The sequence below is a fragment of the Orycteropus afer genome, unplaced genomic scaffold (assembly GCF_000298275.1).
Source record: "Orycteropus afer afer isolate SDZICR_OR568_19922 unplaced genomic scaffold, OryAfe1.0 scaffold00096, whole genome shotgun sequence".
Classification (NCBI taxonomy): Eukaryota; Metazoa; Chordata; class Mammalia; order Tubulidentata; family Orycteropodidae; genus Orycteropus; species Orycteropus afer.
Genome location: NW_006921683.1, coordinates 405,910 through 432,676, shown reverse-complemented (window position 1 = coordinate 432,676; position 26,767 = coordinate 405,910). Strand labels below are relative to the sequence as shown.

General features: G+C 39.5%; 1 protein-coding gene across 1 annotated transcript in view; it reads right to left on the bottom strand.

Annotated features, from left to right (window-relative positions):
- The window catches only part of RYR2 (ryanodine receptor 2), a 1,099,979-nt gene extending 1,085,400 nt beyond the window's left edge, over positions 1 to 14,579 (bottom strand). The window contains exons 1-2 of the mRNA XM_007942720.1: positions 14,396 to 14,579; positions 13,323 to 13,447 (exon numbers count right to left, since the gene is read on the bottom strand). Of these exons, the coding sequence (XP_007940911.1) occupies positions 13,323 to 13,447; positions 14,396 to 14,579 (309 nt within the window). The remainder of the gene's footprint in view (positions 1 to 13,322; positions 13,448 to 14,395) is intronic.
- Between the last annotated feature and the right edge of the window lie 12,188 nt (positions 14,580 to 26,767).

Below are 26,767 nucleotides of genomic sequence, written 5' to 3'. Positions count from 1 at the left end.
GTGCGATATTAATGATATTGTTCTATAATTTCCACATTCTGTGGGATCACCTTTCTTTGCAATGGGCACTAATATGGATCTCTTCCAGTCAGTTGGCCAGGTAGCTGTCTTCCAAATCTCTTGGCACACCTGAGTGAGTGCCTCCTATGGGGCATCTGTTGGTTGAAATATTTCAATCGGTATGCCATCAATTCCCGGAGCCTTGTTCTTTGCCAGTTCTTTCATTGCAGCTTTGACTTCTTCGTTCATTACCATTGGTTCTAGATCATATGCCACTTCCTGAAATGGATGAAGATTGATCAGTTCTTTTTGGTACAGTGACTCTGTGTATTCCTGCCATCTTCTCTTCATGTTTCCTGAATCATTCAATATATATATGTGCACACACACACACACACACATATATGTTGTTGTTATGTGCCATCGGGACATCTCCAACTCATAGTGACCCTATGTACAGCAGAATGAAACACTGACTGGCCCTGTCCAAGCCTCATGATCCCTACTATACCTGAGCCCATCACTGCAGCCATTGTATCAATCCATCTCATTGAGGGCCTTTCCATTTTTGGCTGACGCTCTACTTTACCAAGCATGATATCCTTCTCCATGGAATGGTACCTTCTGACAACATGAGTGAAGTAGGTCAGACGAAATCTGGCCATTCTCACTTACAAGGAGCATTCTGGTCCCCTTCTTCCAGGACAGATTTCACAGTCCATGGTACTTTCAGCGTTCTTCACCAACACCACGACTCAAAAGCATCAACTCTTCTTTGGTCTTCCTTATTCATTTCCAGCTCTCACATGCATGAGGCAACTGAAAACACCATGGCTTGCGTCAGGCGCACCTTAGTCCTCAAGGAGATATTTTTACTCTTCAGCACTTGAAAGAAATCTTTTGCAACAGATTTGCCCAATGCAATATGTCTTTTGATGTCTTGATTGCTGCTTCAATTACTCTTGATTGTAGAACCAAGTAATATTTAGTCTTTGACAACTTCAATCTTTTCTCCATTTATTGTCATGCTGTATATTGGTCCAGTTGTGAGGAATTTTGTTTTCTTTATATTGAGGTGCAGTACCCATACTGCAGACTATAGTCTTTAATCTTCATCACTAAGTGCTTCAAGTCATTTTCACTTTCAATTAGCAAAGTCATGTCATCTGAATATTGCAGATTGTTAATGAGCCTTCTTCCAAGCCTGATGTCACGTTCTCCTTAATATAGTCCAGCTCCTTGGATTATTTGCTTAACATACAGATTGATTGAATAAGTATAGTGAAAGGATATGATCCTGACACACTCCCTCCTTGATTTTAAACCATGCAGTATCTTCTTGTTCTGTTCAAGTGAGAGCCTCCTGGTTCTATGTTCAGATTCCTCATGAGTACAACTGAATGTTCAGAAATTCCCATTCTTCTCAAAGTTGCCCACAATTTGTTATGATCCACAAAACTGAATACCTTTGCATAGTCTAAAACACAAGTAAACATCTTTCTGGTATTCTTAGCTTTGACCCAAGATCCATCTGATATCAGCTATGATGTCCTTTGCTCCACGTCCCCTTCTGAATCCAGCCTGCATTTCTGGAAATTCTGTCAATATACTGTTGCAACAGTTTTTGAATTATCTTCAGCAAGATTTTACTTGTGTGTGATATCAATGATATTGTTAGGTAATTTCCACATTCTCTGGGATCACCTTTCTTTGGAATGGGTACAAATATGGATCTCTTCCAGTCAACTGGCCAGGTAGCTGTCTTCCAAATCTCTTGGCATAGTCGAGTGAGTGCCTCCAGAGCAGCATGCAGCATGCATTTGTTGAAATATCTCAACAGGAATTCTGTCAATTCCTGGAGACGTCTTTTTTGCCAATTGCTTCAGTGCAGCTTTGATTTCTTCCTTCAGTGCCTTTAGTTCTTGCTCATATGCCACCTCTTGAAATGGATGATCATCTACCAATTCTTTTTGGTACAGTGACTCTGTGTATTCCTTCCATCGTCTTTTGATGTTTCCTGCATCGTGAAACATATTTTCCATAGAATTATTCAAAACTGCAACTCAAGGCTTAAAGTTTTTCCTCTGTTCTTTCAGCTTGATAAATTTTGAGCATGTTCTTCCCTTTTGGTTTTCTAACTCCAGGTCTTTGCAAATTGACTTTGTCTTCTTGAGCTGCTCTTTGAAATCTTCTGTTCACCTCCTTTACCTTGTTGATTCTTCCATTTGCTTTAGCTACTCTCTGTTTTAGGGCAAATTTCAGAGTCTCTTTGGACAACCATTTTGGTCTTTTCTTTTTAAGGTCCTTTTGCTTACATCACATATTATGTCCTTGATGTCATCCCACAATTCCTCTGGTTTTTGGTCACTGGAGTTCAATGCATCAAATCTATTCTCTAGATGGTCTCTAAATTCGGAGGGATATAATCAAGGTCATATTTTGGCTCTTGTGGACTTCTTTTAATTGCCTTCAGCTTTGATGTGAATTTGCTTATGAATAGTTGATGGGCTGTTCCACAATCAGCTCCTGGACTTGTTTTGCCTTAAGATATTGAGCTTCTCCATCACTTCTTGCCACAGATGTAGTCAATATGATTCATGTGTACTCAGGTGAAGTCTACATGTATAGGCACCATTGTGTTTTTGAAAAAGGTATTTGCAATGTGTAAGTCATTGGTCTTGCAAAATTCTGTTATGGGACTTCCAGCATCATTTCTACACCAAAGGCCGTATTTTCCAACTACCAGTTTTTTGCATTCCAATCACCAGTGATAATTAACACATCTTGATTTCATGATCAGTCAATTTCAGCATGCAGAAGTTGGTAAAAACCTTCCATTTTCTAATGTTTGGCTTTGGTAGTTAATGTGTAAATTTGAATAAGAATAGTATTAATTGGTCTTCCTTGTAGGAGTATTGATATTATCCTATCACTGACAGCATTCTACTTCAGGATAGATCTTGATACATTCTTTGTGATGATGAATGCATGCCATTCTTCTTCAATTTGCCATTCCCAGCATGGTAGATCATATGGCTGTCTGTTTCAAAATGGCCAAAAACAGTCCATTTCAGCTCACTAATGCCTAGAATATTGATCTTTTTGTGTTCCATTTCATTTTTTACAACTTCCAATTTTGCTAGATTCATATTTCATACATTCCATGTTCTGATTATTAATGGATGTTTGCAGCTGTTTCTTCTCATCTTGACACATGCCACATCAGCAAATGGAGGACTTGAAAGCTTTACTCGAGCTTAAGGTTGGCTCCACTCTGAAGAGGCAGCTATTCTCCAGTCACATTTTGAGTGACTTCTGATCTGACAGACTCATCTTCCAGCACTATCAGACAATGTTTCAGGGATATTGATAAAATTTTCCATCAATAAATCAGACAGTGTTTCACTGTTATTCATAAGGTTTTCACTGGCCAATTCTTTGAGAAGTGGATAGCTTCTTCCTCCTTCTAAGTCTTAGTTTGGAAGCTCTACTGAAACATCTCCACCATGGGTAACCCTGCTGGCACTTGAAACACCAGTGGCATAGCCTCCAGCCTCACAGCAACACTCAAGCCACTACAGTATGACAAACTGACTGACAAATTTCTTTCCCTTAGCTTTTCCAAACTGCTCTGCTCATTTCCTCGTTTCACAGCCTTGCTAGCTTACCTGGAGAGATAAATGGAACTGTGTGTCAACTTGGAGGTACCACAATTCTGTGTGGTTGAAGCAGTTGTGATGTGGGTTATTCCCATGATGGGATTGTTGTTGTTGTTGTTATGTGCCATCGAGTCAGACCCGACTCATAGCGACCCCTCCTTGAGTTTCCGAGGCAGTATCTCTATGGAAGTAGATTGCCCCATCTTCCTTTCGAAGAGTGGCTGGTGGGTTTGAACCACCAGCCTTCTGGTTATCAGTCAAGTGCCTTAGGCACTATGCTACCAGAGCTCCTATGATGCGATTAGATGTATATGTTTTGAGCAGTTTGAAAGGGAGTTTCCCTAGGGGTGTGGCCTGCTTCCAATATATTTATGGACACTCTGGAAAAAGAGACACTTTTCTGTGGATTGGGATCCTGTTCTGCTGCCTACAATTGTCCATGAGCGAACAATCCACCATTCAGCCTGGAGATCTTGCATCTGTCTTTTATTGGAGTCAACAGCCAATATATTGCCTGTCAACCTTGAACTCGTCAGCCCCTGCAGCTGCATGAGTCAGGAAAACCTCCAGCTTAACGTTTGATCCAAGAACTTGGGACTTGCCAGCTTCTATAAGTGTGTGATCCATTTTCTTAAGATAAATATCTCTTTTTCTGTATGTATATATAAGCCTTACTGGTTTTGCTTCTCTAGAGAATCCAGCTTAACACACCTGGCCTTCCCCTGGGGTGATACAAAAAAAAAAAAAAAAAAAAACACCCTCCTTCTGCTGCTCCCAGCTGGCTTACTGTGACCTGCCCCCAGGGTGCTCACTCCACACACGCACAAGCACATACCTTCTGCTGCACCCAGGCTAGTTTACTGTGGCCTGTCCCCAGGACACTCGCACTGTGTATGCAAACACTCACCTTCCACTGCTCTCAGACTGGAAACATGTGTGTGTGTGTGTGTGTGTATACATATATACATATATATATATATATATATGTATATATGTATACACACACACACACACACATATATATATATATATATATATATATATGTATATATGTATACACACACACACACACACATATGTATATATACATATATATATATATATATTTGTGTATATACACATATACCTATATATATATATGTATGTATTTCATCTCATTTATTGCCTTTCCTCTTTTTTTTTTTTTTTTACTCCTTTTCGTGACTGTTCCTGTGTGTTTGTGCAGTGTGTGTTTATTCTCCTCTTGTTTTTAATGTTTTGGTGGTTTCTTTCTTGTCATTTTTGTCTAATTCAGTGGGAGACAGCAACTGTGCCCATCAGACCCAACCATACCAACACCTCCTGCAGCATCACCTGTTGAGTGAGGGCCACCACTTCCTTCTGCACCAACTGACAATGAGACACAACAGTCAATCCAAGCCTGACACAACCTTAGCTGCTCTTCACAAACAGCTAACAGAGATCTGTGTACCCAATCTCATTCCATATCATATGCATGAGGAGACAGGTGTTGAGTGCATAAGCACTGGCAACTAGCAAGTAGAGTAGTACAGTACCCTGCTTACTCAGATACATCTGAACAAAGCAAACAAAATGTAATCCTTGGCAAACCACTCCAACAGACAATCACCAATTAAATATAAATACAAAAATGTTGCAATTTGCTGGAGATAACAGATCATCATGGTTTACACAAAGAAGCAAAATAAAGCAGTAGAAACAAGGCACCAGGATACAGATCCAAAGCACATCTCTAAGGAAGAAGCAGCATTGAAACTCCCTGATAAGGAATTAAAAAGAATCATATTTAGGTACCTTCATCGGACTGAAAGACAGATCAAAGAAAACACTGACAAAATTGAGGAAAACACAATTGTTATTGTATTGTCTCCCTAGAACAATTTCAGGAGACAATACAATAACAAAATGACAAAATAAATAAAAAATTAGAAATATTACAAAATCTACAGATAGAAATCCAAACGATTAATTCCAAATTTTCAGAACTAGATAACACATTGAATGGACAAAGGACTAGAATTTAATCAATGAAAAACAGAATTAGTGAGATTGAAGACAAATATCTCAATACTTCTTTGGAAAGGGATCAATCAGAGAAAAAGATTGAAACAAAATGAAGAAAGCCTAAGGGATATCATCATGTGGGATACCATCAAAAGGAATAATAACTTATGTGTAAACTGAATTCCAGAATAGGAAGAGACAAATAAAACCACAAGAAAATTGTCGAAGATTTCTTGGAAGAGAATTCCCTAATATGATGAAAGAAGAGAATATGTCTATTCAATGAGTCCAACAGGATAGATCCCAAAAGAAAATCACCAAGATATATCATCATCAAACTCACCAAAACAAAAGACAAAGAAAGAATCCTGAAAGCAGCACAGGAAAAAAGTAAAGTTACCTACAAAGAGCAATCAATAAAACTAAGCTCTGATTTCTCGGCAGAAACCAGGGAGGCAAGATGACAAAAGGATGGTATATATAAAACCTTGAAACAAAAAAAAAATTCCCAGTCAAGAATTATATATCCAGCAAAATTGTCCCTCAAATATGATTTCCAATTAAGCAAAAACTTAGTGAATTTGTAAAAACCAGACCAACCTTACAAGAGATGTTAAAGGGAGTCCTTTGGACAGAGAACCAACAACAGCAAACAACAACCATTAACACACGATGACGTAATCCAGAAACCAACCCTATGGAAGTATCCAAAGTAAATAAGCTTATGAGTTGTAAACAGGGAACCAGAGGCATCAATTGGCAAATGAGGACAACTACAAACCAAAAAGAGGAAAAAAATAATGTAGTTATAGAACTTCTAAATGGTGAGGAAGTCAAGACAATTGCAAGATAGAACTGACTATTCTATATATGGGAAGAAAATTCTAAATCACATGGTAACATCAAAGAATGTGAATAAACCTTCATATCAAAATATGTATCAAAATACAAAAGAGGACAAGCACAAATATTTAGCAAACACTAAAACAAAAGCAATGAAGGAAATGATAACACGTTTCATGAATGAAATGAATTAGGCAGAGAAAATTACATAGGACAAAGAAATCAGAAACATGACAAAAAGTGCATAACAAAAATGACATAAACAAATTCATACTTGTCAATAATTACACTGAACATAAGTGGATTAAATGCATCACTCAAGACATAAAGAGTTGCAGACTGGATAAGAAAATAGACCCATCAATATGCTTTCTACAAGAGACACACCTTAGACAAAAAGACAAAAATAGACTAAAAACCAAAGGTTGGAAAAAGATATAGCAAGCAAATGACAATCAAAACAGAGCCGGAGTGGCAATATGAATTTCTAAAAAAAATTGATTTTAAGACATAAACCACCGTAACAGACTAGGAAAGACATTACATAACAATTAAAAGATCAATTGAACAAGAGGACATAACCATAATAAATCTCTAGGCATCCAATGAAATAGCCCCAACATACATAAATCAGACTTTAACAGAATTAAAAAGACAAATATATGACTCCACAGTCAGAGTAGTAGACTTTAATTCACCACTTTCAATGAAAGATAGAACAACTGGAAAGAAATTCAACAAAGATGCAGAAGAACTAAACAATACAATCCACCAAAACTTGACCTTATAGACATCTACAGAATACTTCACCCAACAACAGCACAATATACATTCTTTTCCAGTGCACCTGGACCATTTTCCATGATAGATCATATGTTAGGCCATAAAGCAAGCCTTGATAAAATTAAAAACATTAAAATACTGCAGAGCATCTTCTCACATCAGACGGCTATAAAATTAGAAATCAACAATAGGAAGATCAACGTAAAAAGAGAAAACAAATGGAAACTGAACAACACCCTCCTTAAGAATGACTGGGTAACAGAAGAAATACAAAGTGAAATTACAAAATTATTTGAATCAAACAAGAATGGAAACATAGCATACCAAAATCTTTGGGACACAGCAAAAGCAGTGAACAGAGGCCAATTTATAGCGATAAATGCACACATCAAAAAACAAGAAAGAACCAAAATCAACACTTTAAACCAACATCTCCAACAATTAGGAAAAGAACAGCAAGAAAAGCCCACAGTCAACAGAAGGAAGGAAATAATAAAGATTTGAGCAGAAATCAATGAAACAGAAAACAGAAAGACAATAGAAGACAAGATTAGAAGTTGGTTTTCAAAAAGACTAATAAAATGGACAAACCACTGGCAAATTTAACAAAAGAAAAGAGGGAGCAAATAAAAATAACATGAATAAAAACTGAAATGGGCAACATCACAACAGAACCAACTGAAAAATGGGGGGGGGGGCAATACCAGGATACTATGGGGAGCTCTGGTAGCATAGTGGCTAAGGCACTTGACTGCTAACCAGAAGGCTGACGGTTCAAACCCACCAGCCACTCCTCGGAAGGAAGGTTGGGCAATCCTACTTCCGTAGTGATACTGCCTCAGAAACCCAAGGAGGGGTCACTATGAGTCAGGGCTGACTCGACGGCACATAACAACAACAACAACAACAGCATGAGTAGTGTAAAGCCTAAGGCACTTGACTGTTAACCAAAAGTTCAAACTCACCAGCTAGTCCTCAGAAGAAAGTTTGGGCAATCTACTTCTGTAGTGATACCACCTCAGAAACCCAAGGAGGGATCCCTATGAGTCGGATCCAACTCGACGGCAGTGAATTTTGGTTTATGAAGAACTGTACTCCAACAAATTTGAAAATGTAAAAGAAATAGACAGATTTAAAGAAACATACTACTAACCTAAACTAACAGAGGTTGAGGTGGAAAATTTGAACAGATGCACAAAAAGAAGATATTGGACACGTCATAAAAAAATTACCAACAACAAAAAAAGCCCTGGCCCAGACAGTTTCACTGGACAATTCTACCAAACGTTCAGAGAACTGACACCAATCCTACTCAACTATTCTTGAACACAGAGAATAATGGAATCCTCCCAAATTCATTTTATGAAGCAAGCATAACATTGATACCAAAACCAGGCAAAGACATCAATAAAAAAAGAAATCTACAGACCATTATCCCTCGTAAATATAGACACAAAAAACTTCAACCAAATACTAGCCAATAGATTCCCACAAAATATCAATAATAATAATACATTATGACCAAGTATGGTTCCTACCAGGTATGCAAGGATGCCTCACCATTAGAAAAACAATCAAAATCATCCATCACATAACTAAAATTAAGGAAAAGAATCATATGTTCATATCAATAGATAGAGGAAAGGTATTTGATAAAATCCAACACCCATTCCTGAAAAATTCCTCAGAAAAATAGGAAAAGAAAAGAAACAATAGACAGTCATATGTGGTGAATATTTAAATCAGGTAGATACACTCCCTGGAGAGTCATGGGAGAACAGAAGGGCACAGGATGGAAACACATAGGGAAGAGGTAACTACAGGGAGGAAGTAGGAAGAGAACTGTTACATTGTTGGGAATTATATTTAATATCATGCAACAAAACGTGTATAAACTGCTGTATGGAAAATGAATTTGTTCTGTAAACTTTCACCCACCTCACAATAAAAATTAGAAAGAATAATAATAACGTAAGCCACTAAAGAATGACCACAAGCAGGAAGATACTGGAGAACTGACTCTTGAGTAATGAGCTGTACACAAGTAAAATCTATTAAAATAAAGGGGGAAAATATTGGATGAATCACACCAACATACAACCACCAATAAACATAAATACAACAATACCATGATGTCTCAGAAACAACAAACCATCAGAGACCATGTGAAGAAGCAAAATAAAGTGGGAGAAACAAGGGACAAGGATACAGACCCAGAAAATATCCCAGAGGAAGAAACCATACTGGAAATCCTTGATAAGGAATTCAAAAACTTCTATTTAGGTACCTACATAGAACTGAGAGACAAATCATCGAAATCTTTCACAAAATTAAGAAAAAACAAACAGAACTCTTGACAATTTAGGAAAACAATACAATAACAAACTGATAAAATAACTGAAAAATTAGAAATGATACAAAATCTACAAATAGTAATTCATAAGATTAATACTATACTTTCAGAAATAGATAACACACTTAATGGGCAAAGAGGTAGAATCAAATCAGTGGAAGACAGAATTAATGAGATTGAAAACAAACACATCAATACTAATTCTTAGGGGATCAATCAGAAAAAAGATCAAAACAAAATAACTTAACAGGAAGAGACCAAAAAAAAATTAAAAAAAAACAAAAACAGAGAAAAATGTTGAAGACTTATTGGAAGAGAATTTCCCGAATATGATAAAAGACAAGAAGATGTCCTGTCAAGAAGTTCAATGAACCCCAAACAGGATAGACCTCAAAAGAAAATCACCAAGGCATATCATCATCAAGCTCACCAAAGCAAAAGACATAGAAAGAATCCTGAAAGCAGCATGGGAAAAACATAAGTTACCTACAAAGGCCAATCAATAAGACTAAATCTAATTTCTTGGCAGAAACCATACAGGTGAGAAGTCAATGAGATAACATATATAAAGCCATGAAAGAAAAAATATTTCCAACCAAGAATTATATACCCAGCAAAACTGTCCCTCTAATATGAGGGTGAAATTAGGATATTTCAAAATAAGCAGAAATCAAGGGAATTTGTTAAAACCAGACCAACTTTACAAGTAATGCTAAAGGGAGTCCTTCCTTCAGACAGAGAACCAACAACAGCAAACAACAACCAATTATTTAAACACATGATGACATAAACTAGTAAAGAACCCAAATGTAAAAGTTTCCAAAGTGAAATAATCTTACAAAAATGTAAACAAGGAACCAGAGACATCATTTCACAAATGAGGACAACTACAAACCAAAAAGAGAGAAAAATACTGAAGTTACAGAACTTCTAAATGGTGAAGAAGTCAAGAAATTTGCAAGACAGAGCACAATGTTTTAAACTGGGGAAGAAAATTATAAATCAAAGAAAAATAATAAACCTTCACATAAAAAAGAAAGGACAAGAACAAATGTTTAACAAATACTACAAAATACTACAAAAATAGCAACAAAGCAAACGATAACATGATTCATAAACAAAATGAGCTTATCACAGAAAATTATACAGAACAAAGAAATCATCAACATCATGGAAAAAGAAACATAACAAAATGAAGCAACAAATTCATACTTGTAGATAATTACACTGAATGTCAATGGATTAAATACAGTACTCAAGAGACAAAAAGTTGCAGACATGATAGGAAAACATAACCCAACAATATGCTGTTTACAAGAGATATACTTTACAGGCAAAGAAAAAAGTAGACTAAAAATCAAAGGTTGGAAATATATCAAGCAAATGGAATTAAAAAAGAGCAAAAGTCATAATATTAATTTCTGATAAAGTTGACTTTAAGACAAAAACCACAATAAGAGACAAGGAAAGACATTTTATGATGATTAAAGGATGGGAGCTCTGGTGGCATAGTGCCTAAGGCATTTGAATGCTAACCAGACGGCTGGCAGTTCAAACCCACCAGCCACTCCTCAGAAGGAAGGTTGGGCAATCTACTTCTGTAGTGATACTGCCTCAGCAACCCAAGGAGTGGTCGGAATGAGTCGGGGCCAACTCAACGGAACATAACAACAACAATAACAGAAGAAATAAAAATGAAATTAAAAATTTCCTCAAATCAAATGAGAATGAAAACGCAATCTACTTCTGTAGTGATACTGCCTCAGCAACCCAAGGAGTGGTCGGAATGAGTCGGGGCCAACTCAACAGAACATAACAACAACAATAACAGAAGAAATAAAAATGAAATTAAAAATTTCCTCAAATCAAATGAGAATGAAAACACAATATACCAAAATCTTAGGAACACAACAAAAGCAGGTATCAGATGGCAATTTATAGCAATTGGTGCATATATCAGGAGAAAAAAAAAAAAAAAGAAAGAGTCAAAATCAACACCTTAACCCAACATCTCCAACAATTAGAAAATGAGCAGCAAAAAAAGCTTACCATCCCCAGAATAAAAGAAATAATAAAAAGTCGAGCAGAAATAAATGAAACAGAAAAGTAAAACACAATTCATAAACACTGAAACAAATGAAAATATAAGACTAAAAGTTGGTACTTTGAAAAGATAAATAAAATTGAAAAACCACTAGCAAATTTAACAAAGGGAAAGAGGGGACGGATGCAAATAACACAAATAAGGCATAAAATGGGCAGTATCACAAAAGAATTAACCAAAATAAAAAGGGTAACATCAGGATTCTATGAAGAACTGTACTCCAACAAATTTGAAAATTTAAAACAAACAGACAGATTTCTAGAAACATACTGCTTACATACACAGACTGAGGTGGAAAATTTGAACAGATCCATAACAAAAAAGAACAACTTAAAAGGTTATAAAAAAAAATTACAAAAAAAAAGACTTGACTATGGTGAATTGCTTGTTGTGGCCCTTCTAACCACTGTCCTCCATTCTGTGATGTATTGTAAATCCTATCATCAATGCCTATTTGGGGTGGTGTGGTAGTTAAGGTTGGTTGTCAACTTGGCTGGGCAACTAGTAGTAATCATTCCCTATAATGACAGGCAATGGGCTCTGTGGTGGGATTTGCCTTGAGCTTTGTTGTTGTTGTTATTTGCCATCGAGTCGGCCCCAACTCCTAGCGACCCCTCCTTGGGTTTCTGAGGCAGTTATCACTATGGAAGTAGGATTGCCCAACCTTCCTTCCAAGGAGTGGCTGGTGGGTTTGAACCGCCAGCCTCCTGGTTAGCAGTCAAGTGCCTTAGGCACTATGCTACTGATTGTTAAAGCCATCCACTTGGGTTATTTCTGACAGAACAACAACATAGGTGGAATGTATCTTGAGTCCTTTCTTGTTAGAGCGTATAATTCAAATCACCACACTTAGCTTCCTTGAAGGTATACCTACAAATCTCCTGGGAAGGTTTACCCTCCTCTTGCTCCAGTTCTGTGTTTTGGCTCACCCTCATCTCACCCCTGGATTTGGGACAGCAGCCGTCATCTGATCTGCTGATTGGGGTTCATCAAATCCCAAGAATGGGGAGGATCCTCCAGACCCACTCACAGAGCTGGGACTCGCCAGCCTGCCAGCCTCCACCGCTACTACGTGAGGCGATCCCTTGGGTATCTGCGAGTTCTGTGAGGCTTTACAGCAAAATACAGAACCCTAAGATGGGGGAAATAACTGGGAGGAAGAGGCAGAGTTAATGTCTGAAATGATGGAGTGCCACTGTAGTTTGGACATTTGGGACATCTTTAACCTCCATCTCATGGGGACCAGCCTTGTGCTGATCGTTCTGAGAGAGGTTGTTTAAGTAATTGGTGTCAGAATGGTGGGATTCGCTGCAACAGCCCAGACTCACCGGAATATGTGGTTTTGGGAGAAAGTGGATAAACGGGAAAGTAAGAAACCTTTGGCTTCTGGATGGGATAAAAGACATCCATGGATTGAAGCAGCTCTTTTGTTGAGATCGGTCACCCAAGGCAAAAGCTACTCATGGGATTTAGAAGAGGTAGATCTAACTCCTGAGGAATTGGCTAGTTGTATGTATATGGAAATACAGAATGATGAAGAAAAGGAGAGACTTACAATTCCTTGGTTATTTTTATCAGCAATAGCTGCAATGGCATGGAAAAAGAATGTAGAGCCAGGTTGTAGCACTGAATCAAGCTCAGATCCAGTCCAATTAGAGCTACAACCCTTAGTTTCAGGGCCTATCCAGAAATGAAAAATTGTGTCAGAACAACAGGCAGTACCATACGACCACTGGTCACCAAAAAGGTAGTCCGGTAGGGAACGAGCAAAGCCAAGAAACTATTGAAAGCAGAGGGTATAGTTTGAAAGAGCTGTTTCAGTTTGTAGATCGGTATCGTCAGCTTCCCAAGGAACCTTTACTATAATGGGTTGTGAGAGTGACTAATTTAGGGGTGGCGTCTTTAGTTTTGAATACTGCAGAGTGAAAGAGTATGTTTGGATTGATGCAAGACCCACAATTCACTATGGAACAGACACAAATGTTGATCCAAGATCCATTTACAGGGCAGGTTAACCCAGAGGAGGCAGCCAGTTTGTTGGAATTGATAAAATTTACAGTCAGGTTTGTGTATTCTGAGAAGGGAAACTGCCCCCCTCTTCCTCTAAATATCTCCTGGAAGACTCCAGAGGAAGCAGCTAATGTGCTGCTTATGCAAACCATGCTGGAATGGCTTTATGGTGATTGGGATATTCACCCAACGAGAATGTCCCTTATACAGATCATGGCAGATAGAGTAATCAAGGGAGCCCCTTCTACATGGGCACCCCATGTAACTCTGCTGTTGCAAAGCAAAGCAACAATTCGAGAAGCTGTGTCAGGTCTATTAGCACAACTTCCCCTCATGGGTCTTACAAATGCAAGAAGCATAAGAGTAATTAATAGGAGAATGGAAAGGGGCAATAAGGAAAGAACTTATCTCAGCAGGTTGGAGACTGTTCAATGGTTGTGAAGGAATGGAATGAATATAGCAGACACTGATGGAGTTGACATAAGAGTGATGATACAGCACTACAGGAGATTGGGTGGACCAATGGAAACTCCTGCTGGTCCCCCCACCTTAAGGAGGACTAGACAAGTTTGTTCTATTCAATCCACTCAGGAAGAATTTATTAACTGAAACACCCACCTGGGACCAGCTGAAGCAGAGACTCAGCTAATTGATGAAGCCAGAGACTGACAAGAGGGCCAGAGTCCTCAAGTCCACCCCCAGCAGGGGACCTATGGCCATATGCACATGTGTGGGTAAAATCACCTGGGGGAGGAGAAGAGATCTTCTTGGGACTCCTGAACACCGGAGCCCAATGTACCATCATCCCAAAACCTGTCAATGAAATGTTGAAGGGGCCTAAGGTTAGACTAGGGGGATATGGGGATACAACAGTTGATGGGACTAAAGTGAAAGTTTGGATGAGAATTGGAAGATTTAAACAGATGTTGTATAAAGTAGTTGCATCTCCTTTACCTAAATGTATTATCAGTATGGATATTATGTCTAATTAGAGAAATCTCCCTCTACCTGATACTGTAAAACTGAAGGCATGTAAGTCTGCCCTTAGGCCAGTATTGACTGGATATGCTAAATAGGAACTATTAGAATTGCCTGAACCCACTCAGGTTGTTAACTTGAAACAGTATAGGATACCTGGTGGACAGAAGGAAATTAGTGCTTTGATTAAAGACATGCTAAAGGCTGGAGTGTTGGTGCCAACAAATTCTCTGTATAACAGCCCTATATGGCCTGTGGAAAAAGGCAGATGGCTCATGGAGTCTGACAGTACACTACCAAGGCCTAAATAAAGTAGTGCCACCAGTGGCTTCAGCTGTTTCAGACACAGTATCGGTGGTGCAGAAAATACAACAGGCCAAAGGAGACAGGTAGTCAGTGACTGATCTTGCAAATGCCTTTTTCTCCACACCAATCTTGGAAAAGAGTCAGTCACAGTTTGCTTTCACATGGGAAGACTCTCAGTACACTTTCAGAGTTTTGCCCCAGGGTTATTTGAATTCATCAGCTTACTGTCATGGCTTTGTTAGGAGAGACTTGAACTTGGTGCAGATTTCAAGTACGGTGATACATTACATTGATGACATTATGTTGATATCAAACACAGAAGAACAGGCTAGGGCAGATTTGAAAACAGTGGTGGCCCACTTGCCCAGTAGAGGGTGGTTAATAAATCCAGCAAAAATCCAGGGCCCTGCCCAAACACTGAAATTCTTGGGAATAACTTGGGCAAGAGTCACCCATGACATTCCACAGGTAACCAAAAATAAGTTGCTGTCACTACCTACCCCCAAGACTAAGCAGGAAGCCCAACGTTTAATTGGTTTATTTGGATTCTGGAGAATGCATATTCCCTATCTGGGTATATTGCTGGCTCCAATCCATAAAGTCACTAGGAGGAAAATACATTTGAATGGGGGCTGGAGCAACAGCAGGCTATGTCTGAAATACAGAAAGCAGTCTCACTGTCCTTGTCTTTAGGTACTTATGATCCACATTCAGACATGATTTTGGAGGTGTCTGCTACAAGTGCTTATGCAGCCTGGAGCTTATGGCAAAAACCTGAGAATGCTGCCCTGCGACGACAACCACTGGGATTTTGGACTAGAAAGTTTCCAGATCCTCCAGCATGATATACGCCATTTGAAAGGCAATTGCTTGTCTGCTATTGGGCGTTGATTGAGACTGCTTCAATGACAGAAGGGCATAAAATTATTTTGAGACTTGAAATACCCATAATGTCTTGGGTGATGTCAGAGAAACACTCTAACAAGGAAGGTGGTGCCCAAAATAGTTCCATAATAAAATGGAAATGGTTTATTCAAGAACAAGCAACTGGAGGGATGCAAGGAGGCACCCATCGTATCCATGAGCAGGTAGCCTCCTTTCCTATAGGTCCCACCCTGGAACCACCCAAGGAGCTGCCAGAATCCATTGCCACATGGATAGTGCCCTATGAACAACTTCCGAAGGATCAACAGAAGGCTGCTTGATTTACAGATGGCAGCTCCAGGGTACACGGACAACACACATGGAAAGCTACTCCATTAAGATCAGCAGAAAGAAAAAAAATAATAATGTTTTTACCTTATTGAAGAAGGTAAAAACAGGTCAGCCCAATGGGCTGAACTGCATGCTGTCTTCTTAGCTGTCATGGAAGAATTGGGCAATGGTAAAAGGCCATATGTTTGGATTTTCACTGATTTATGGGCAGTTGCCAATGGCCTAGCTATATGGTCAGGCAAATGGGTGATGGAAAATTGGACTATTAAGGAGACCCCTGTGTGGTGCATGGACCTATGGAAAGCACTCTGGGAGTTCAAAGAATGCATTAGAGTAAGCCATGTTGATGCCCATCAGAAGAATACTCTTCCTGGATCAGGGGACTGGAATCAGCAAGTAGATATGTTATCCCTTGAGGTGGCCAACTGGGTTCATGAGATGAGTGCACATGGGGGTGCTGCAGCAATGAACAGATGGGCTGAATCAAGGCACATCCCTCTTGCACCCTCTGAGGCACAAAATGCCAATAAGGATTGCTCCATCTGTCAGCAAGTAAGACAGAGGTTACAGATGGCTATGGGGCAGATTTCCCAGAGGGAAAGCCCTGCACATACCTGGCAAGTCGATTATATAGGACCAATGACACCAGTGGCTCCAGGTGGCTATAAATGGGTCCTCACAGAAATAGATACTTAATCTGGACTGGGCTTTGCTTATCCTGTGACAGATGCAAATGCCAAAAACACCATTAAAGGATTGGAACAAAAGATACTGTACCAATTTGGGCCACCAAGTTATGTTTCCTCAGACCAAGGAACACACTTTACATCCTATAGGGTGCAGCAATGGGCCAAAAAACATCATATTAAGTGGACATGCCAAGTTGCATACCATCCTCAAAGCAATGGTTTGATAAAGTACTGGGATGGGTAATTGAAACATTTGTTGTCTAAAATTGGGGGAGATAAATGCCTAAAGGGCTGGGTTACACACCTTCATGAATGTGTGCTCACACTCAACATGAGGGGCACGAAGGGAAGATCACCACTCGACAGATTCCTACACTTTTCCGGGGGATCTAGGGAAGAAGGGGTGGAGGAGGATGCTGGTGCCACTGTACAATTTTTACCCACATCACCTAACATTGCTTTCTTCCTGCCAGAAGCTGTGGTCCCTGGACCTGGGATGTAGCTGCGGTATCAGAGGCTGGGGTGATCCCTAAGCAACAAACTGTTTCTATACCTCTGAACCTGTATGCCAGAATTCCCAAGGGCCTTATGGGATGGATTGTACCTTCTCCCCATCTGGCCAAACTAGGGCTGACAGTGAAAACTAACATCCTGTCCAGTGGTCGAGATAGCCCACTAGTTTTGTACCTGTGTAACCATACCCAGCATGAATGGGAATGGACTGAGGGGGAAGCACTTGCTAGACTGATCTTGCTACCAGCAATCTGGATAGGCACCACAGCTGAATTTGATGTCCCTTCCAAGGTGGGAAAGTCTGGGTAAAAATAAATGATGAATGGAAGGAAGGAGAAATAATAGCTGAAGGTAAAGGAATGAACAAATGGGTTATGCAGAGGGGGAAATCCAACATTATGCTGATACCTAAAGACAGACTTAGAACAAGGGAATAATGTCATCTCAGTTAAATATTATCAGATACAATAAGGATGATAATGAGAAAAACTTTTGGATCAGATGGACAAAAACAGTAGACCTGAATGGCTATTATCTGAATAATCTCACCCTTAGGACTCTTTGCCTTACTGAAAAACTAACTGTTAATGACCTTGGGACCTGTAATATGATTGGGAGGGGCAAATTAATCTTTCAAACATGAAAGGGCTAATGGCTAGAAGAGCCATGGGGTGCAATGCGGTGAATTGCTTGTTGTGGCCCTTCTAGCCACTATCCTCCATTCTGTGATGTATTGTAAATCCTATTATCCAAGCCTATTTGGGGTGGTGTGGTAGTTAAGGTTGGTTGTCAACTTGGCTGGGCAACTGGTAGTAATTGTTCCCTATAATGATTGGCAATCGGCTCTATGATGGGATTGCCTTGAATTGTTGATTGTTAAAGCCATACACTTGGGTTATTTCTGTCAGAGCAACAACACAGGTGGAATGTATCTTGAGTCTTGCCTTGCTGGAGGGTATAATTCAAATCGCCATTGTTAGCATCCTTGAGGGTATACCCATGAATCTCTTGGGAAGGTTTGCCCTCCTCTTGCTCTGGTTCTATGTTTTGGCTCACCTTCATCTCACCCCTGGATTTGGGACAGCAGTCGTCATCTGATCTGCTGATTGAGGTTCATCAAATCCCGAGAATGGGGAGGATCCTCCAGACCCACTCACAGGACTAGGACTCACCAACCTGCCGGCCTCCCCACTACTACATGAGACGATTCCTTGGGTGTTGTGGTTACCGAATGCTGCTCTGATAAGAATATACCAAAAATGGGATGGCCTTAACAAACAGGAGTTTATTCTTATAATTTGGAGGCTTTATGTCCAAGTTCAAAGTGCCAGGCTTTAGGGGCTGGGTGAAAGCCCCTCAACCTTGGGGTCTAGCGCTCTGCCTCCTGCTCCTGGCCCACTGGAGCTAGAGGCATTTCTTCACTCAGACAGCTGCTGGCTGCTGAGGCTGAGAAGCCCCGAGGTTGACAAGTAAAAAGGGCACTGTCCCAATGTTACCAAACCACATGGCAGGACATTAACTTAAGTCCATTGTAAGTCTCAAGGGTGGCAGAGCATAGCAGACTGCTGAGCAACGACACAGCTACGTGCAGGGTCCAAGCATGCCATAGGCTAGAGACCATTCCCAAAGCTTCTCCTTATATACAGGAAGCAGACCACATCCCAAAGGCAGCTATTCAGCTGCTTGTGGTAGATCCCACCATGGAGTTGATTGGCAGTCTCATCATGGGGAATAACTACCACCAGCTACCCAGCCACTCAACCAGGCCCAGCCAAGTTGACACACAACATAAACACCACATTGGGTGTCTGTGAGTTCTGTGAGGCATTATAGCAAAATACAGAACCCTAATATGGGGGACTCTGGTAGCACAGTGCCTAAGGCACTTGCCTGCTAACCAGGAGGCTGGCGGTTCAAACCCACCAGCCACTCCTCAGAAGGAAGGTTGGGCAATCCTACCTCCGTAGTGATAACTGCCTTGGAAACCCAAGGAGGGGTCGCTAGGAGTCGGGGGCGACTCTATGGCAAATAACAACAACAACAATATGGAGGAAGTAACTGGGAGGAGGAGGAGGAGTTAATGTCTGAATTGATGGAGTGGCATGGTAGTTTGGACATTTCGGACATCTTTAACTTCCACCTCATGGGGACTGGCCTTGTGCTGATCTTTCTGAAAGAGACTGTTCAAGCACTGACCCAGATGGTTTCACTGGAGAATTCTACCAAAAATTCAGAGAACTGACACCAATCCTACTCAAACTATCCTACAACATAGAAAACAATGGAATTCTCCCTAATCATTTTATGAAGCAAACATAACTGTGATACCAAGACCAGGCAAAGGCATCACTAACAAGGAAAACTAGAGAGCAATATCCCTCATGAATATAGACTCAAAAAATGTGAAAATGTCAACACTACCCAGAGTAATCTATACATTCAATGCAATCTGATCCAATTCCATCAACAATCTTTAAGGATATGGTAAAAACCAATCACCAATTTTATGTGGAAAGGAAAGAGACTTCAGATAAGCAAAGCACTATTAAAAAAAAAAATCCTAGTCAATAGAGTCCAAAAAAATAAAAAAAAATACTCGCTCCCGTGGAGTTGGACCTGACTCATAGCAACCCCCTCCTTGGATTTCCAAGGCAGTATCGCTATGAAAGCAGATTGCCCAATCTTCCTTTTGAGGAGTGGCTGGTGAGTTTGAACCTCCAGACTTCTGGTTAGCCTTAGGCACTACACCACCAGAATTCCCAACACAGTCCAATAGCATATAAAAAAAATACATCATGATCGAGTGGGATTCACACCAGTTATGCACGGATGGTTCATCATTAGAAAAACAATCAATGTAATCTATCACATAAGTAAAATAAAGAAAAAGAACCACATGATCATATCAATTGATGCAGAAAAGGCATTTAATAAAATCTAACACCCATTCCTGATTTAAAAAAAACTCTCAGAAAAATAGGAATATAAGGGAAATTACTCAACATAACAAAAGGTATATATACAAAACCAATAGCCAACAACTCTCAATGGAGAGTGACTGAAATCATTGCCCTTGCAAACAGGAAAGGATGTAGGCTATTGCCAATTCTATTCAACATTGTATTGGAGATACTAGCCAGGGCAATAATGCAAGAAAAGGGAATCAAAGGCATCAAAATTGGTAAGGAAAAAGTACAACTATTCCTATTTGAAGATGATACGATCCTATACAAAGAAAACCCAAGAGACTCAGCAAGAGAACTACTGGAACTAGTTGAGCATCAGCATAGCGGCAGGATACAAGATCAACAAAAAATATCAGTTGGATTCTTCTATATCAGCAAAGAGGTCTCTGAAAAGGAAATTAATATCATTTGCAATAGCCACCAAAAAAAATAAAATACTTGGCAGTAAATCTTAGCAGGGACTCAAAAGACCTATACAAAGAAAACTGCAAAACACTACTTCAAGAAACCATAAGAGATCTACATAGATGGAAGAACATACCATGATAATGGAAAAGAAGATTGAACATTGTGAAAGTGTCAATGCTACCCAAAGTAATCTATACATTCAATGCAATTCTGATCCAATTCTATCAACGTTCTTTAAGGATTTGGTAAAGCCAATCACTAATTTTATATGAAAAGGAAAGAGACCTAGGATAAGCAAAGCACTATTTAAAGAGAAAAAAATAGGCATCCTCACACTCCCAAATCTCAAAACCTACTATACAACCACAGTAGTCAAAATAGCCTGGGACTGGTACAACAACAGATACATAGACCAGAGGAACTGAATTGAGAACCCAGAAATTGATCCATCGACCTATGGTCAGCTGATCTTTGAGAAAGGGCTGACATCCATTAAATGGGAATGAGATAGGGTCTTTAACAAATGGTGCTGGCAAAACTAGTTATACATTTGCAGAAAAATGAAACAAGATCTATACCTCACACTGTACACAAAAACTAACTCCAGATGGATCAAAGACCTAAATGTGAAACAAACTATAAAGGTCATCAAAGAAAACAACAGGGACAAACCTAGGGGCCATAATTTATGGCACATATAGACTATTAAGCAGAACCCAAAATGCACAAACAGCAGAAGACAGATGACTGGAATCTTCTGAAAATTAAAATGTTATGGGCCTGAAACAACTTCTCTGAAAGAGTAAAAAGAGAACCTACTATTTAGCAACAACATATCTGACAAAAGACTTCTCTCTAAAATTTTTAGAAAACACCAACACCTTAACAACAAAAACACAAAAAAATCCAATTCAAAAACAGGCAGAAGACATGAATAGACATTTCCCCCAAAGAAGATATGCAGGTGGCCAACAAGCACATGAAGAAATGTTTATGATCATTAGCCATTAAAAAAAAAAAAAAAAAACACCTCACTGCTGTGGAATCCACTCCAACTCACAGCTACTCCTCCTTGGGCTGCCAAGTGTTATCTCTATGGAACTGCCACCCTTCTGGTTAGCAGTTAAATGCCTTAGGCACTACACCACCAGAGCTCCTCATTAGCCATTATTGTTGTTGTTCTTGTTATGTGCCGTCGAGTCGGCCCTGACTCATAGCAACCCCTTTCCAAGGCGGTATCACTACGGAAGTAGACTGCCCAACCTTCCTTCCGAGGAGTGGCTGGTGGGTTTGAACCTCCAGCCTTCTGGTTAGCAGTCAAGTGCTTTAGGCACTATGCTACCAGAGCTCTTTCATTAGCCATTAAAGAGATGTAAATCAAAACAACAATCAGATACCATCTCACCCCAGCACAAATAGCAAAGTTCAACAAGACAGAAAATAAAAATGCTGGTGAGGATGTGGAGAGACTGGGACTACCATACATTGCTGGTGGGACTATAAAATACAAAACCACTGTGGAAATCGATATCATGATTCCTTTAAAAGTTGGAAATAGAAATACCATTTGATCCAGCAATCTCATTACTAAGTATGTATCTTAAAGAAGTGAGAGCTAGGACACAAACAGATATATGCACACCCATAATCATCGCAGCACTATTCACAATAGCAAAGAGGTGGAAACAACAACAACAAAAAGTGCCCATCAACAGAAGAATGGATTACCAAACTATGGTACATATACAATGGAATACTATGCAACAATAAAAAAATAATGTAGAATCTGCAAAACACCACATAACATGAATGATCTCAGAGGACACTATGCTGGTGAAATAAGTCACTCACAGAAGGACAAATATTGTATTAGTTCAGTATTGTAAAAAGTCAAGGGAAGGTTTATACATCAAAGGAACCTTTCTTTCTTGGTTACCAAGGATGGGAGGTGAGGAGAAGGAACACTGCTAGAGAGGTACAGACAAGTATTGATTTGGATGAAGGGAAAGGTAATATATTAAAGACGAGGGATCAACACAATAACACTAAGGAAACAGAAGACACAGAGACGTGCACAAGAGGTACACACAACAAATATAAACCCTTTTACATACACAAGACTGAGTTGTTAGTAATAGCAAACATTAATCTACAGGTAAATTGATGGGTAGACAGAATTAATGATTAGGTATGACTAGACAAAAGGGAGTTCTGGTAGTATAGTGGCTAAGACACTTGCCTGCTAACCAGACGGCTGGCGGTTCAAACCCACCAGCCACTCCTCGGAAGGAAGGTTGGGCAATCCTACTTCCGTAGTGATACCGCCTCGGAAACCCAAGGAGGGGTCGCTATGAGTCAGGGCTGACTTGACAGCACATAACAACAACAACAGACAAAAGGGAAATAAATATACCCATGACTATATATAAGGTTGGCAGACAATATTTCAACATACGTATTTGTATGTGCCGTAAGAATGTCCATATGAATAGAACTAATGGGCAAATTTATGATAACTTCTTAGCCACAGAGTGGTTCTGATAGAGTGAGTTGTTGCACCCATGGGCTCGAAACCATGGTCACAGTGGACATCAAGCTCAATTGGCAGAGGGCATCAAGCTCAATTTTTCTACATTCTAATTTGGTATATAGCAACTGGAGTCTTAAATGCTTGTAAGTAGCTATCTGCAGGCAACAATGGGTCTCTCCTTGTCCAGAGCAAAGAAGAATTTAGAAAACCAAAGACACATGGAAACCATTAGTCCATGAGACTAGATAACCATGCATACCTCAGCCTATATGATCATGAGACCAGAAGAACTAGATGGTGCCCAGCTATCACTGTCAACCACTCAGAAAGGGATCAGCACAGGAGATCCTGGATAGACTGGGAGAACAATGTGAAACAAAACTCAAAATTATAAAACAGACCAGGTTCACCGGTCTGATAGAGCCTGGTGAGACCCCCAAGACTATGGCCCCTATTTACCTTCAGGTCTGGAACTGAACTCACTCCTGTGGCTTCCAGCCAAACAACAGACAGGCATGTAGGATAAACATTTACATCAGGTAGATACACCCCTTAGAACTATCAATCATGGTGGAACAAAAGAGCACTATTTGCACGGGGGAGATAGCATCTGGTGCAGGAATGCATAGGCAGGAAGGACACAGGAAAGAGGTAACTACAGGCAGGAAGTGGGAAGAGAACTATTACATTCTGGAGAATTGCAGTCAATGTCATGAAACAAAATGTGTATGAACTGCTGAACTGAAAATGAATTTACTCTGTAAACTTTCACCTGATTCACAATAAAATAATAATAATAATAATAATAAAAAGATATTAAATGAAATACTGCACTGGGAAAATCTACTGCAAAGACTTCTCTAAAGTGTATTAGTTCAGTATTGTAAAAAGTCAAAGGTTTATACATCAAAGGAAACTTTATTTCTTGGTTACCAAGAATGCAAGCGGAGCATAGATGTCACCTAGAGGACAAAGGTTCTTTTTCTTTTTCCTTTTTGTAGTTACCTCTTCCTTGTGTGCTTCGTTCCCACACTCTTTCCTCCCCTCCCCCAGCTATCTCCCTGTGCAAATACTGCCTTTCTGTTCTCTAATGATTTATCACTCCAAGGAGTATATCTACCTGATGTGAAAATTCACTCCATATGCCTATCTATTGTTTGGCTGAAAGTCACAGGAGTGAGTTCAGTTCCAGACCTGAAGGGTAACTAGGGGCCATAGTTTCAGGGGTCCCACCAGGCTCTATCAGACCAGAAAACCTGGTCTTTTTATTTTTTTTAAATGATTTTGAGTTTTGTTGCACATTATTCTCCTACTCTATCCAACATCTCCTACACCAATTCCCCTACGAGTGGTTGACAGTAGTAGCCAGGCACCATTTAGTTCTTCTGGTCTCATAGTCATATAGGTTGAGGATCATATGGTCTACTAGTCCCTTAGACTAATCGTTTCCATGCATCTTTGCCTTTCTTCATTTCTCTTTGCTCTGAATGAGGAGAGACCCATTGTTGCACTTAGATGGCTGCCTGCAAGTTTTTAAGACCTCAGTTGCCACTTACCAACGTAGGATGTAGAACAATGCTTTTATGTAGTATATTATGCCAATTAAGTTTGATGTCCCCTTTGACCTGGCCCTGAGCCCACAGGTCCAGCCTGTGGGAAGAAGTACAGCCGAAATGTTCCTTGGGAGTAAGGATGGCAAGACTTTTTCTCACATACATTGGGCATGTTATCAAGAGGGAACAGTCTCTGGAGAAATTTATCATGCTTGGTAAAGTAGAAGGTGAGCAAAGAAGAGGAAGACCTCAACCAGATGGATCGACACAGTGGCAGCAACAATGGACTCAGACATGGACATGTTGGTGAGGATGGTACAGGACCAGGCAATGTTTTGTTCTGTTGTGCATGAGGTTTGCTATGAGTTAGTGTAGCTGCTGAGGCTGCTTATGTACAATCAAAAACCTCGTGGGACTTGGTTTCTTAGTTTAGAAGTGTAGGGTAATGGTTTCATTGGCATCCCAGTTAACTGTCCTAATAATGTATTTAGTACTTCTCTTGTACCTGCTACTTTGTTGCATAGGGCCTGGGATCTTACCAGCTTTCAAGCAGTCATGTAAGGCAAGAAAACTGGTCCATACCTGCCTGGAACAAGGAGAGTCAGGAATAAGAGGATATGGAATGGGTGGTTAATTGCCTCCATGAACAACTTTCTCATTTGCCATAAAGACTGGAAGAACTAGATGGTGCCTGGCTACCGATACTGAACATTTTGATAAAAGATTCCATAGAAGAATCTTGATCAAAGGGGGAGAAAATGCACAGAATTTCACATTCTCATGGACTCCAGCCTTTCTGGAGCCAAATAGGATGTATGAAGCCCTGAAACTACTACTCTGGGATAATCTTTAAACCTTTATATATGTGTGTGTGTGTGTGTGTGTGTGTGTGTGTGTTTCTATATATGTATATAATCCCCTGAATTATTCTTAAAACCAAACAATACTTTAGCTTAGCCAGCAAAAAATGTCCACATTGAGTATTAAGCTCTTTTATAAAACTATCTTTATGGGATCAAAGTGACAACAGCAATTCAAAAGTTTAGACAGAAACCTTAGAGGCCAAAGAGTTTATGTTAATAGTGGAGGAACAATTCAGAAAAGAAGGGTGAGAATGGGTGCACAACCTGAAGAATACAATCAATGTTAATGAATTATACATAAAGAAGCAGTTATTGTATGTTGTGCTACATATTCTCAACAACAATAGCATTCAAGGTAAAAAATTTTAAAAAAGAATGGAACAGATTCATTAGCATGCATACACACTCTTCCATAACTAATACAGTAAAAGAAGTCACTAACAGAACTTCTGTATTTAAATTGAGCAGAAAAGTCATCTTAGTTAAACCACACAACAGCTACTTATATTTATAATGATGATGGGTTGTGTAAAATTGTTATAAATGACTCATTAGTTCAATTTTTGGAAATGAAACACTGGTTCCCAATCAATTAGACAGGGATTACAAGCAAAGCTATACACGGGAAATGATGATATGAAGAATGACTCAGTATAGCCAGCAAAAAATATTGCTAAAAACATAGACTTTGAAATTAGCAAGATCTGGATTCCTACTCTGTTTTGCCAAGTACTAGGCTCTGTGATTCAGTCAAAGTACTGTATGTAAAATGAAGAGATAAGGGAGATAAATGATGGGCATACAAAAGTCCTAGACACTAAATAATGGGAGTCACAGTTATAATTTTAAAAACAAATCTCATTTACCAGATTCTAGCTGGTAAATACCTAAAAATGTCTGACCATTTATATTGTGATATATCAACTTCAAAGAAACAGAAGCATACGTAACTCTCAGGGTAGTAAAAAA